The sequence below is a fragment of the Lactuca virosa genome, chromosome 7 (genome assembly GCF_052849685.1).
Source record: "Lactuca virosa cultivar CGN04683 chromosome 7, Lactuca_virosa_CGN04683_v6, whole genome shotgun sequence".
Lineage (NCBI taxonomy): Eukaryota > Viridiplantae > Streptophyta > Magnoliopsida > Asterales > Asteraceae > Lactuca > Lactuca virosa.
In genome coordinates, this window is record NC_136432.1 from 66,401,517 (window position 1) to 66,415,206 (window position 13,690).

At 41.6% G+C, this 13,690-nt stretch overlaps 1 protein-coding gene across 1 annotated transcript; it reads right to left on the reverse strand.

Moving 5' to 3' along the window:
• Positions 1-553: 553 nt before the first annotated feature.
• Positions 554-2,318, reverse strand: LOC145124211 (costunolide synthase). The gene is made up of 2 exons (XM_079059473.1): positions 1,410-2,318; positions 554-1,313 (listed from the first exon to the last, which is right to left on the reverse strand). Exons 1-2 carry the CDS (start codon positions 2,274-2,276, stop codon positions 708-710), a joined length of 1,473 nt encoding a protein of 490 aa, XP_078915599.1. The 5' UTR covers positions 2,277-2,318; the 3' UTR covers positions 554-707.
• Positions 2,319-13,690: the final 11,372 nt, after the last annotated feature.

Genomic DNA, 13,690 nt, shown 5'->3' on the forward strand with positions numbered 1-13,690 from the left:
TGAGAAATGCCAAAGGAAATAATCCAAACTATTTGCAAGTTTTGGTCTAAATACGCCGGTGCCATTCCGACTGTTCTTAGAAACATGCACAAGAGAGTAAATTTGTTAAAAGGATCCGTGTCCAACACAAGTCTCATCCTCCGGTTTAATTTTCTATTTTTCGACATTTATGTTTTACTTCCTTTGTAAGCAGTAAAATTTAGCATTGTGGAAGAAACACATTAACCGAAAATTTTCCCAACAGAACCTTTTAAAATACAATATTTCAAAGAACACTTACAAGAAAATACGTTAATCAATAATCAAGTGCTCAATCAAAAGGCTAAAGCAAAACCTTTTTTATAAAATATGAAAGTATTTTGTGTGTTCATGCTTTGTCGCAAAGTGCTCGACTAATATTAAATTGGATATGCAATTCCCAAATGAGTTAAGGATAACCGTTCGAATTAAAAATTCTTAAGTTCAAATCAAGAAAGATTTTATAGTATTAATCATCCAAACTGCAGAAGAAGAAATGTCAACACGAATAAAAAACCATATACGCTCTCGTCAATCGTCATTAATAAATAATAATTATTCATATTATTGTGATTACATAATAAAAATTACAGGCAAAGTTTGTATACGATCGATACAACAAGAACAAAAACCGGCGAGAGCACATGACATGGGTGGTCCTATTATAGCAGCAGCTTCTTTTACTTTGCCTAGGACTTGAGGATCGGGACGATTTTCAACTGATGTTTGAGCGATGTTGAAATCCCTGTGATTTCTGTGATGTCAAGCTCATGGGGTTTCAATCCATTTGGAAGTTTCCAATCAAAATGATACAAGAAATTAGCAAGTGGGTATTCAACCATACTCAACCCAAATGTAAGTCCGGGGCAAATTCTCCGGCCAGCACCGAACGGAATGAACTCGAAATCTGCACCCATGTAATTGATCGGACAGTTCTCAAATCTCTCCGGGATGAAGCTTTCTGCATCTTTCCAACTGTCAGGGTCTGTTCCACAAGCCCAAGCGTTTACAAGGATCTTAGTTTTGGCCGGAATATCGTATCCGTCGACGTTGCAATCTTGCCGGCATTCTCTGGGTACTAACAAAGGTGTAGGAGCATGTAACCTCAGTGTTTCCTTTACTATTAGTTTCAGGTAATGCAAGCTTTGTAAATCCGTTTCGGTGATTGTGTCTCCTTTCACCACCGATCTCACTTCTTCTTGTGCTCTCTTCATCATCTCAGGGTTCCTCATGAGCTCAGTCATCGCCCATTCAAGTGTTGCTGAAGATGTATCTGTTCCAGCAGTCAACATATCCTGCATTAAACCAAAAACATGTTAATTAGATTATGAATTTAAAATCCATGTACATGTTTGGTGGTTGGAAGTTTGTATATATTTATATATTCGTACCAGAACAACGGCTTTGACATGTTCATCTGTGACTGTGAAATCCAGTCCACCGGTGTCTTTGACTCTCAAAAGAACATCAACTAGATCTTCTTGATCGCTCTTGTTTCTTCCTTTAGATCTGTGTTCCTTTAACACATCTTCCAAGATGTCATCAAGCTGTTTCTGCATCTTCAACCACTTGGCTTTCTTCCCCAAGATCACATTAAGAAACTGTAGACCAGGATAATACGATGCTAGATTGAAAGCACTCAAAGTTTTCAACACATCATACAACACCTCGATCAAAGTAGCCTGGTCTTTGCAGGAATCTCCCAACGTAGCCTTGCAGATGACATTATTCACCATCTCCACAGTCATTTCCGTGAAGTTGACGGTTGTTCCGGCTTGTGATTCAAGAACCTTACTGATACGACGAAGCTCCTCTTCCCGAATAGAGCTAAAAGATCGAACTTTTTTGGCACTAAGAAGCTCCAAGGTGCAAATCTTCTTCATCTGCCTCCAGTATTCGCCATATGGAGCCCACCCAATGTCTTGAGCTTTATAAAAGAATATTTGGGAGGTTGTGGTTGTGGGTCTGTCAGCAAAGCTGATATCGTTGGTTTTCATGATCTCTCGAGCAAGTCGAGGTGTAGACACGACGACTGTAGAGACTTGTCCGAGCTGTAGATGCATGATGGGGCCATATTTCTTGGCTAAGTTTCTAAGAACTCGATGAGGAGTTGGGCTTTTGAGTTGGTGTATGTTTCCGATGATGGGTAGTTTTGGTGGACCTGGTGGCAAGTTCTTGGAGGTCTTTGGTGATAATGCCCAAAAAACAAAGAGAAGGAATGAAGCCACAGCGAGGGAGACGATGGTGAGAGGTTCCATGGTTGCAGGTTGAAGGCTGTGTTGTGATGTTTGGTATGGATACGATAATATTTATAATACTCAAGTAGTGTACCAAACCCTTTGATTTTCTAAATTTTTTTATACGTTCATAGAACGCCACCATAAATGTTTTTTTTATCCTGGGTCACCATCCCTTTTGGAAATTATTACATCGAAAATTCTTATAAAATGCCATTTGATATTATTATATTATTTTTATATTTATTTTTCGTGGTAATAAAGGCAGAAAATAAATATTAGCTTTTAACTATCCTTTTTGGAAATTATTTCATCCAAAACTCTTATAAAATGTCATTCGATAAGATATACTATATATTTTTTTATATTTACCTATGGTGGTAATTAAGGCAATAAATATATAAATATTAGCTTTTAAAAGACACGTGAAGTGATAACATTTGAGCACTCCATCCCCGTACCCGCATCTTAGTCCAGCTGCCCCAAGTTGACTTGAGGAGAAGTTGTAGTTTGACACTTTGACCCTTTTCGCATATATAGTATAATTTTGAATTTATTCTATTTTTCGGTCACCTTTTGCAACTTTGATTTTAATTTTTTTCATGGAACGTAGTGACCCTTTCATGAACTCCCGCTATCCTTATAGAAAGTTTTCTTTTCCTTTTTTATGTTTTTAGTTCCAATTCCAAATATGAAGATTATAACCATCATAAATAATGACTTGTTTGTTTATTCTAAAAACAATTATATAAGAATATTTAAACTTTAATGACTAAATTCTTTGGGAGCTTGAGCCTAAATCCTAATCATTAACATATTTTGTGGTGATGAAAAAATTTGATACGTCGACTTTTATGAAAAATGGTTTTGATGTTTTACATGTCTTTCAAAAAAGAAAATATATTCTTTGAAATTTGAAATGTTACAAGTTGGTATCAGAACATTGGTTTTAAGGATTTGGATGGACATTCGTGTGATTTCAAACTCAAATTAGGATCTGAAAGATTTTATAAATCTTTTTGAAAAAGATTCTTTATAAAATGAGGAAAGATGTGATGCATACAATCAGTTAGAGCTCAAAAAGGAAAGTGATTCCCAAAAATATTCAGACTTGCTATATCTATTGATATGTGAACGGTTAGGAATGCATTCTAGTATGTATGCTAAGGATCTTTTTCAGGAATTACATGATCTTTAAGATGCCTTGTTGCCTTAAAATTTGTTTGTTATGTGTTATTCAAAGTCAATGCTAATGTTAATTAGTTGTTAAATGAATGCTTTAAAATTGTCCATAATTAGTATTAATAGGCTTAAAATGCATGATTTAGCCTTACTTCTCGTTTCTTCTTTGGTTATTGATTTATGGTAGAATCACTTATTCGACCATCTATCTAATCCTTGATTATGTACGACTTGCATTCACAAGGAAATTATCGACATTATCAGAGACTTCTAATGGTACGAGAGCGAGGGTGGAAGGAATCCTAGAAGAATAGTCTAGGAAGGTTAGTGGTATGTGTTTGTATATGTACATATATAAGTGATAGGACCCCTAGGTGGTGGTCATTAGGGGTAACTTAGAACTTTGGGATAATTCGTGGGTACACATAGGTGTGGAAGGTAGTATGTGCCCATATTACCATTAGCACAGGATGCGTACAAGGATCAAGAAGAGTTACAAGGTTTCTGCGAAACTTGTATATAGAAATAGTGTGGGGTTTAACACTATGAATTTGTTATAACTTGTTACCGTTTATTTCCTACAATATGTTGATGACTCAATAAGGAGCAAGTTGATCGGGTTTGGGTATGAGCATTGACGGCTAGGGAGGATCAGGTCCGAGCGATACGAAACGCATGACTTGGTCGCATCTAAGGTTTCTAGGATCATATTAGAGGAGCTACCCAGTATGTTCGGGAGGATCAAGGATGAGCTAATAGCCATGTTCGATGCGTGATATACACACACACTCAGACTACCACTAGATCTGGTCGATCGAGGACCCGAGAGATTACTTATCGTGACTTTGTTGCTTGTCATCCGCTCCAGTTTTTGGGGAGGAAGGAACTGATAGTCAGCATGCATTGGATCGTTGACGTGAAGAGCATTTTTTTACTTTATTTTTCATGAATGAGGCAAAGGTCAAGTTCTCTATGAATCTGTTGCGCGATGGAGCTAGAGATTGACGATGACAGATTGTTTAGGCCCTTGGGCCGATTGTTGTAGATACTATGTCATGGGAGGACTTTAAGACCAGATTACAGGCAGAGTATGTGCCTAAGGTTGAGGTTAAAAGATGGCTCGATATTTTCTGACTCTCGAACAGACTGCGAAGTCGGTGATTGAGATCATCAAAATGTTTAAGGAGAGGGCATTATTATACTCTCAATATGTGGCGACGGAGGAGATGAAGTTGTCATGATACTCTAAAATGTCGAGGACCAATATCGGGTGTTCGCTAGTGTCACTAAGTGCTCAACCTCGACGAGATGGTAGAGGTAGCCCATAAATGGGAGTTGGAGTTAGAGTCTCACAAAAAGAGGAAACAGACTCGGGTTCTGACGCTATCAGTATCAACCAAGAAATTCAAGGCTCCCAATTTCTGTTCTAGGGGATTACAAGTAGCGTTTACGGTTGTGCTACAACTACAACCAGGTGGTTCACCTTCATGGTGATTGTCCTCTTCTCGTAGCAGGTGCGGTGTAATGCTATATGTTGTTACAGATATGTATTTATTTGTTTTCCTGCTACTCTTTCCTTTTTGTACTTATTATTATGTACATGATTAGGTATATTTCTAGTAAATTCTATGTATGCCTTAGTATTGTTTGAATCTGCGGCAATTCGTTCCTTTCTGTTGCTTATGTTCAATAGGAGCTTTGATGTTGCTCCAGGAGCACTAAACCATCTACTAGTAGTCAAGATAGTTGATGATATATGGTTTCAGCTTCGAGAGTTTTCTGTGATTGTGTCATAGAGATATTCAGGGTTAGGTTTCCGACAGACATCATTCTTATTCCTCTAGGCGAGATCAGTATAGTGATTGACATGGATTGGATGAACCGGTTTGGGGATATGATTGATTGCGTCATACATTAATTGGTAGTTCGAACCCCATGTAGGGGGAGAACTGACCATCTATTATGATGGTGTAACATCCCAAAAATACAGTCTAAAAATTTCGTTTTCATTTAATAGTAAAACCATAGTCATCGAACATCATATAAAAATCATAAACAGTGTATCTCAAAATATCGTAATAATTGTCAAAATATCAGAGTATAAAAATCCCAGGCTGAACAGACGGTTTGTGCACTGTAATCGTCCCGAGCTCCTCTTTTGAAAACTGAATACCTGAAACCAAAACTGAAAATGTAAGCACGAAGCTTAATGAGCTCCCCCAAACTACCACATACCATACAACAACATATAAAGCACATAATGGGCCTTGCCCACTGCATCAGACCGAAGTCCGGAACTAACTAGGGCCTCGCCCACTACATCGGACCGAAGTCCGGAACTAACTAGGGCCTCTCCCACTGCATCGCACCGAAGTCCGGAACTAACTAGGGCCTCGCCCACTGCATCGGACCGAAGTCTGGAACTAACTAAACATAGCATAACATAATCATAACATATAACATAAACACATATACTGCATACTACATCGGACCGCAGTCCGGAACTCATAACACATAGACATGCCTGAATCACAAAGACATCAAGCATACTGAACTACTTCTCGGGACCGCCCCGGCATCGGACCGCAGTCCGTAACTACTGATATCTATACGGGCCGACATTGTGGCCGTAGACCTGTTCCTACTGGAAGGAAACTCACCTCGTACTGCTGAAACTACTGATAACCCTCTGGCTGCTATTCAACAACTCTCCGAACTGCTGCTCCTCTAGCTCCCCGAGCTACCAATACCAAATTATAGTAATACTTAGCCTAGCTGTCCTCAAGAAGTTAACTAAGTCAACTCTGGTCAAAGTCCTTCTCAAGGTCAAAGTCCTGGTCAAAGTCAACCTTCCATTTGACTCGACTCGTCGAGTTGTTCTGCCAACTCGCCGAGTCCATGCTCCTCAAATCCCAAAACAACCCCGAATCCACTCGTCGAGTCTAGTGAGAACTCGACGAGTTCTCCTTCATCTAACACTTCGGGACTATCTTCAACCGACTCGCCGAGTTCATCCCTGAACTCGTCGAGTTCATCCCTGAACTCGTCGAGTTCATCATCATCGTATGAATACCTAGGCCATGACTTACCGGAGTTGTATGAACAACTCGTCGATTTCATCTTCCTAACTAAGAAGATTGTCTTGGACTCGCCGAGTTCCTCTTCGAACTCGTCGAGTACTATGATCTTCATGTCCATTACGGGCCCAGTCTGGTTGAATCCTTTACTAACTCCACTCACTCATCCGAATCAAAACAGAAGGGTTTGGGTTTGCGACCCGACTCGCCGAGTCCATGCACTGACTCGCTGAGTCCACCTTGTGACATCTCTATTCTGTCGATTAAAGTCCATTGCAACACCTTCAACCCATAGATCTGGACCTCTAATGCTAGCATTGCACGTAAAGTTGCTAACTTTACGTGCATGCAAGGTGCTATGAAGCTAAAACTCTTAATCCAAACTAAAATGAAGGTCTAGGTCATGAAATGAAGCCATGGCTGGGTAAAGCTGTCCCCTCAAAGCTTCTAAAGCTCAGAAATGCTTAGATCTTAAGTCCTTTTCGTCCTCAATGGCTCAATGTTCGGATCGACCTTGGAAATGGTCCAAATGTGACAAAATCTATGCTAGAAAGGGGATCTAGATGATTAACAGTCAAGGTATAAGCTTTTTACCTCTAAATGGTCTAAAATGCTACCCCAACTCTGGATCTATAACTTCTTCTTGCACCACCAAGGTCCTTCTTCCTTCTCCAAGCTTCAATTCACTATCAAGGCAAGAACTAGCTCAACAATGGAGTTGGGTGGCTAGGGTTTCGAGTTCTGGACAATAGGGGCCGCAAATGAGCCCTAGGAAAGATAATAAGATGCTTAAATAGGGTACCAAGTCCTGGAATTAGGGTTTCCAAACCCAGAACAGACTCGCCAAAAGGAAACCCTAAGTCAAAGGGGGTCAACTCGTTGAGTCTAGGGAAGAGCTCGACGTGTCGGAGCGGGTTCCGTGTCAAAGATTAAGTGACCGACTCGGCGAGCCGGCAAGTGGACTCAACGAGTCTGGTCTGGGTTTGGAAACCCTGATTCCGGGACTTGGTACCCTATTTAAGCATCTTATTCTCTTCCCTAGGGCTCATTTTCGGCCCCTATTGTCCAAAACTCGAAACCCTAGCCACCCAACTCCATTGTTGAGCTAGTTCTTGCCTTGAGAGTGAATTGAAGCTTGGATAAGGAAGAAGGACCTTGGTGGTGCAAGAAGAAGCTATAGATCCAGAGTTGGGGTAGCATTTCAGACCATTTAGAGGTAAAAAGCTTATACCTTGACTGTTAATCATCTAGATCCCCTTTCTAGCATAGATTTTGTCACATTTGGACCATTTCCAAGGTCGATCCGAACATTGAGCCATTGAGGACGAAAATGACTTAAGATCTAAGCATTTCCGAACATTTGGACCATTTCCGAGGTCGATCCGAACATCTAAGCATTGCCGAGTTCACCTTGTGACATCATCGTATGAATACCTGGCTAAAGTTGTCCCCTCAGAGCTTTTAAAGCTCAGAAATGCTTAGATCTTAAGTCCTTTTCGTCCTCAATGGCTCAATGTTCGGATCGACCTTGTAAATGGTCCAAATGTGACAAAATCTATGCTAGAAAGGGGATCTAGATGATTAACAGTCAAGGTATAAGCTTTTTACCTCTAAATGGTCTGAAATGCTACCCCAACTCTAGATATATAGCTTCTTCTTGCACCACCAAGGTCGTTCTTCCTTCTCCAAACGTCACTTCACTCTCAAGGCAAGAACTAGCTCAACAATGGAGTTGGGTGGCTAGGGTTTCGAGTTCTGGACAATAGGGGCCGCAAATGAGCCCTAGGGAAGAGAATAAGATGCTTAAATAGGGTACCAAGTCCCGGAATTAGGGTTTCCAAACCCAGACCAGACTCGCTGAGTCCACTCGCCGGCTCGTCGAGTCGGTCACTTAATCTTTGGCACGGAACCCGCTCCGACTCGTCGAGTTCTTCCCTAGACTCGACGAGTTGACCCCCTTTGACTTAGAGTTTCCTTTTATTTCTTGGTCTTTCTGATTCTGGGTGTTACAACTCTCCCCCACTTAAACTAGACTTCGTCCTCGAAGTCCGCTACGGCCAACTGTCCTGCAATCTACTTTCAACCTTCCTGCCTGATGAATCTAACTCCTGCTGACCACTTCCATTGACCTTCCTCCTGGTCATTACGGCTAAACTAGTCCCTGCAGATAATACCCTCGAGTACGTTCTAATCCCGTCAATCCAGAGAACGCAACTTACTCAACTGACAATCCTTCCGGTACTCCTCGAGCACTTATGTTGGACATCCTAGAGGTTCACCCCCTTTTTCCTTGCGCTTCTTCTGGCCTTCCCAAGGCAACGTTCCATAACTAATCACCTCCTCTATCACTGTGAAGGACATATCCCTCAGGATATTCATCACTCCAGCCACTCCCAGTGTTGGTCACTACTGCTGATACATACTGAATACTCCTTACTACTATACTTTAGCGCTGAGCGCCCATCCCAACGAATGGTTCAGATAATCTTTCGAGTAATAGACTCATCCCTGCAACGGTTAGACTCAAACGAGAGCTGCGCAACAGAGTCAAATCACTCACTCTGAGATTATTTAATCCTGTTGTTAGTGGCCAAGCACCTCTCAGTCAACCAACTACTTCCACTCACGGATCCCCTTATTGATGTCCCTGTCCGAAGATTCTGCTGTCTCTGATTTGCTCTCCGGACGAACCGAGACCACCCCGGTCCCAACTAATCTGCCCTCATCTTGACCATCGGGACTCCTACCGGTTACTGAACTCAAACTCCATTTCTCAGTCGCTCTTAGCGACTCCTGAAGAAAACTTCGGGTAACTACAACTGCTCTGTCTACCTTGCCACCCTAGCTCTCAAATTCCTGGGATCCTCGATCCCCTATCTTGACTCTAAAGTCTCTACCAGGTTCCACCCGTGCTGCTAAAATCTCACGGGTCTCACCCACGGGTCTCACCCAAACTAGATCTAGAGCGGTCTCTCCCTCCAGTTTCACCTGTACTGCTACTAATATACGGGCCTCGCCCACGGGTCTCACCCAACTGTATCTTGGAGTGGCCTTTCCCTCAGGTCTCACCTATCTAGGGCTATGCAGGCCTGCCTCCATACTAAATCTCAACGAACTATGTCTACCTGATCCTGACCATACTACTAGGAGATACGGGCCTCGCCCACACTCTGCTAACTAGGAGATACGGACCCTCGCCCACACTCCTCTAACTGGCTACAAACAAATATTGCATCTATCCCGCAGCCTTACCACACTTCCCATGCTGTCTCTACCCCTAACTACTAATCTGGAAGCATCCCATGCTAGACGTTCTCACAATCTACATTCTGACTCACTTGAGTCCTACAGGCCACTGCATCCTAAAAATACAGTCTAAAAATTTCGTTTTCATTTAATAGTAAAACCATAGTCATCGAACATCATATAAAAATCATAAACAATGTATCTCAAAATATCGTAATAATTGTCAAAATATCAGAGTTGACCAGGACTTTGACCTTGAGAAGGACTTTAACCAGAGTTGACTTAGTTAACTTCTTGAGGACAGTTAGGCTAAGTATTACTATTATTTGGTATTGGTAGCTCGGGGAGCTAGAGGAGCAGCAGTTCGGAGAGTTGTTGGATAGCAGCCAGAGGGTTATCAACAGTTTCAGCAGTATGAGGTGAGTTTCCTTCCAGTAGGAACGGGTCTACGGCCACAATGTCGGCCCGTATAGATATCAGTAGTTCCGGACTGCGGTCCGATGCCGGGGCGGTCCCGAGAAGTAGTTCAGTATGCTTGATGTCTTTGTGATTCAGGCATGTCTATGTGATATGAGTTCTGGACTGCGGTCCGATGCAATATGCAGTATATGTGTTTATGTTATATGTTATGATTATGTTATCCTATTCTTAGTTAGTTCCGGACTTCGGTCCGATGCAGTGGGCGAGGCCCTAGTTAACAACCCCGAATCCACTCGTCGAGTCTAGCGAGAACTCGACGAGTTCTCCTTCATCTAACACTTCGGGACTATCTTCAACCGACTCGCCGAGTTCATCATCATCGTATGAATACCTAGGCCATGACTCGCCGAGTTGTATGAACAACTCGTCGGGTTCATCTTCCTAACTAAGAAGATTGTCTTGGACTCTCCGAGTTCCTCTTCGAACGCGTCGAGTACTATGATCTTCATGTCCATTACGGGCTTAGTCTGGTTGAATCCTTTACTAACTCCACTCACTGATCCGAATCAAAACAGAAGGGTTTGGGTTTGTGACCCGACTCGCCAAGTCCATGAACTGACTCGCCGAGTCCACCTTGTGACATCTCTATTCTGTCGATTATAGTTTATTGCAACACCTTCAACCCATAGATATGGACCTCTAATGCTAGCATTGCACGTAAAGTTGCTAACTTTACGTGTATGCAAGGTACTATGAAGCTAAAACTCTTAATCCAAACTAAAATGAAGGTCTAGGTCATGAAATGAATCCATAAGCTTTAGCCAACTTTAAAGCTGTCCCCTCAGAGCTTCTAAAGCTCAGAAATGCTTAGATATTAAGTCATTTTCGTCCTCAATGGCTCAATGTTCGGATCGACCTTGGAAATGGTCAAAATGTGACAAAATCTATGCTAGAAAGGGGATCTAGATGATTAACAGTCAATGTATAAGCTTTTTACCTCTAAATGGTCTGAAATGCTACCCCAACTCTGGATCTATAGCTTCTTCTTGCACCACCAAGGTCCTTCTTCCTTATCCAAGCTTCAATTCACTCTCAAGGCAAGAACTAGCTCAACAATGGAGTTGGGTGGCTAGGGTTTCGAGTTTTGGACAATAGGGGCCGAAAATGAGCCCTAGGGAAGAGAATAAGATGCTTAAATAGGGTACCAAGTCCCGAAATTAGGGTTTCCAAACCCAGACCAGACTCGTTGAGTCCACTTGCCGGCACGCCGAGTCGGTCACTTAATCTTTGACACGGAACCCGCGCCGACACGTCGAGTTCTTCCCTAGACTCAACGAGTTGACCCCCTTTGACTTAGGGTTTCCTTTTGTTTTTTGGTCTTTCTGATTCTGGGTGTTACAGACGGTGACATTGATATTTTGACTTTCTGCTTTGTCGGGAAGGCGAGGAGGTATTTGCAGAATGGTTGCACATGATTCTTAACACATGTTGTTGACACTTGGGAGGAGAAGAATTAGTCTATTGTCAAGGTGCATATAGTTTGTAAGTTCTATAATGTGTGCCTCCGAAGACGCAGGTTGAGTTCAGGATCGATTTGATCCCTATTGCGGCCGTGATAGCCCAAGGAACCATATTGTTTTACACATTCATAGATGTAGGAGTTGTCCATGCAACTTTAGGAGCTACTGGAAATAGTGTTTATTCGATTATAGGATGGTTTTCACATGTTGTGTATTGATTATAGGGAGCTCCAATTTTGTTCTTCAAGAAGAATGATGGTTTACACATGATGTGTATTGATTATAGGGAGCTCAATAAGCTCATAGTGAGTAACCACTATCCATTTTCGGGGATTAACGTTCTCTTTGACCATTTACATGGAGCATCATGGTTCTCCAAGATTGATCTTCGTTTGGGTTATCATCAAATGAGGTTCAGGGAGGAGGATATACATAAAACGAACTTTTGGATGAGGTATGGCTACCATGAGTTTGTAGTGATGCCATTTGGGCTCACTAATACACCTGTTCTCTTCATGGATTTGATGAACAGAGTGGGCAGACCCATGCTTGATCAGTCGGTGATTATGCTTATTGATGATATTTTGGTCTTATCTTAGACCAATGAGCAACACGAGGAGTACTTAAGAAAGGTACTTGATGTTTTGAAGAATGAGAGGCATTATTTCAAATCCTTCAAGTTCGAGTTTTACTTGCCAGAGGTCTGATACTTAGGACACCCCCTCAAACAGAATGGTATTTTTTCAATCTAACCAAGATTAAGGTAGTGATGTAGTGTGAGGTCCTAAAGACTCCCTCTAAGATTCCAAGTTTTCTTGGTATAGCAAGGTATTATCAGAGGTTCATTCAATATTTCTCCAAGATTGTAGTGCCACTGAGCCATTTAACAAAAAAGAGTGTTTCTTTTCGTTGGGGTTTTGAGCAATAAAAACATTCGAGACTCTGAGACAAAGACTATGTAAGGCTTTAGTGTTGACCCTTCACGGGAGTGCTGATGATATGGTGGTATATTGTCATGTGTCTATGACGTGTTTGGGAGTCGTTCTTATGCAACGAGGCCGAGTGATCTGTTAAGCCTTGAGACAGTTGAAGCCTCACGATGCTAATTATCCAACATACGATTAAGAGTTAGGATCAATGGTTTTTGCTCTCAATATTTAGAGACGCTATTTGTATGGGGTACAATATACCATTTACACTTACCACAAGAGTTTGAGATATTTGATGGATCAACTGAATCTGAATATGAAGCATTCTAGATGGTTGGATGTAGTAAAGGACTATGATTGTGATATCCTTTATCATTCGAGGAATGCCAATGTTGTGGCCGATGAATTCAATCAGTAGGTGACTATTACACCTATTTAGTATTTTTGCTTGAGGATAATTGTGGTTACTGCATTGTTGGAAACGATTAGAGATGCCCAGACCGAGGTGGTTAGAGTTAGGAATCAAAAGAAATAGAGATTCAAGGGATAGGTCCCTTCGTTTGTTAGATACATTCGAGGTTTGTTGATTAAGTTTGGGCGGATTTGGGTGTCGTATGTGGGTGGTACGTGGTACCCGACAGACTCTAATGGACAAGTTTCACATATCCAAGCTTTCAATTCATCTGGGCGCGAACAAGATGTACCAAGACGTTCATGAGGATTATTGGTGGAGTTGTATGAAGATAGATTTTTCATGGTACCGAGAGAGGTGTTTAACTTGCCAAAAATTCAAGGTTGGGCATCAAAAGCCTCATGGCAAGCTGCAGCCTTTGGATATCCTGATGTGAAAATGGGAGAACATCATGATTGATATGATCACAAAGTTACCAATGACTCCTCAAAATGTTGCTGCAATTTGGGTTATCGGATATACGTTGCCCAAGATTTCTTATTTTATAGCTATTTGGGAGAAAGAAACTCTATCTAGAACTTATCAGATACTTATGCCCGGGAGGTGATTTCCAACCATGGCGTGCCATTTTTTTTGGGTCTAGACAACA

Coding starts and splice junctions, on each gene's coding strand:
- LOC145124211 (XM_079059473.1), bottom strand. CDS start 2,276: ATGGAACCTCTCACCATCGTCTCCCTCGCTGTGGCTTCATTCCTTCTC. Junction 1,314..1,409: donor ATGTCAAAGCCGTTGTTCTG/GTACGAATATAT, acceptor GGTTTAATGCAG/GATATGTTGACTGCTGGAAC.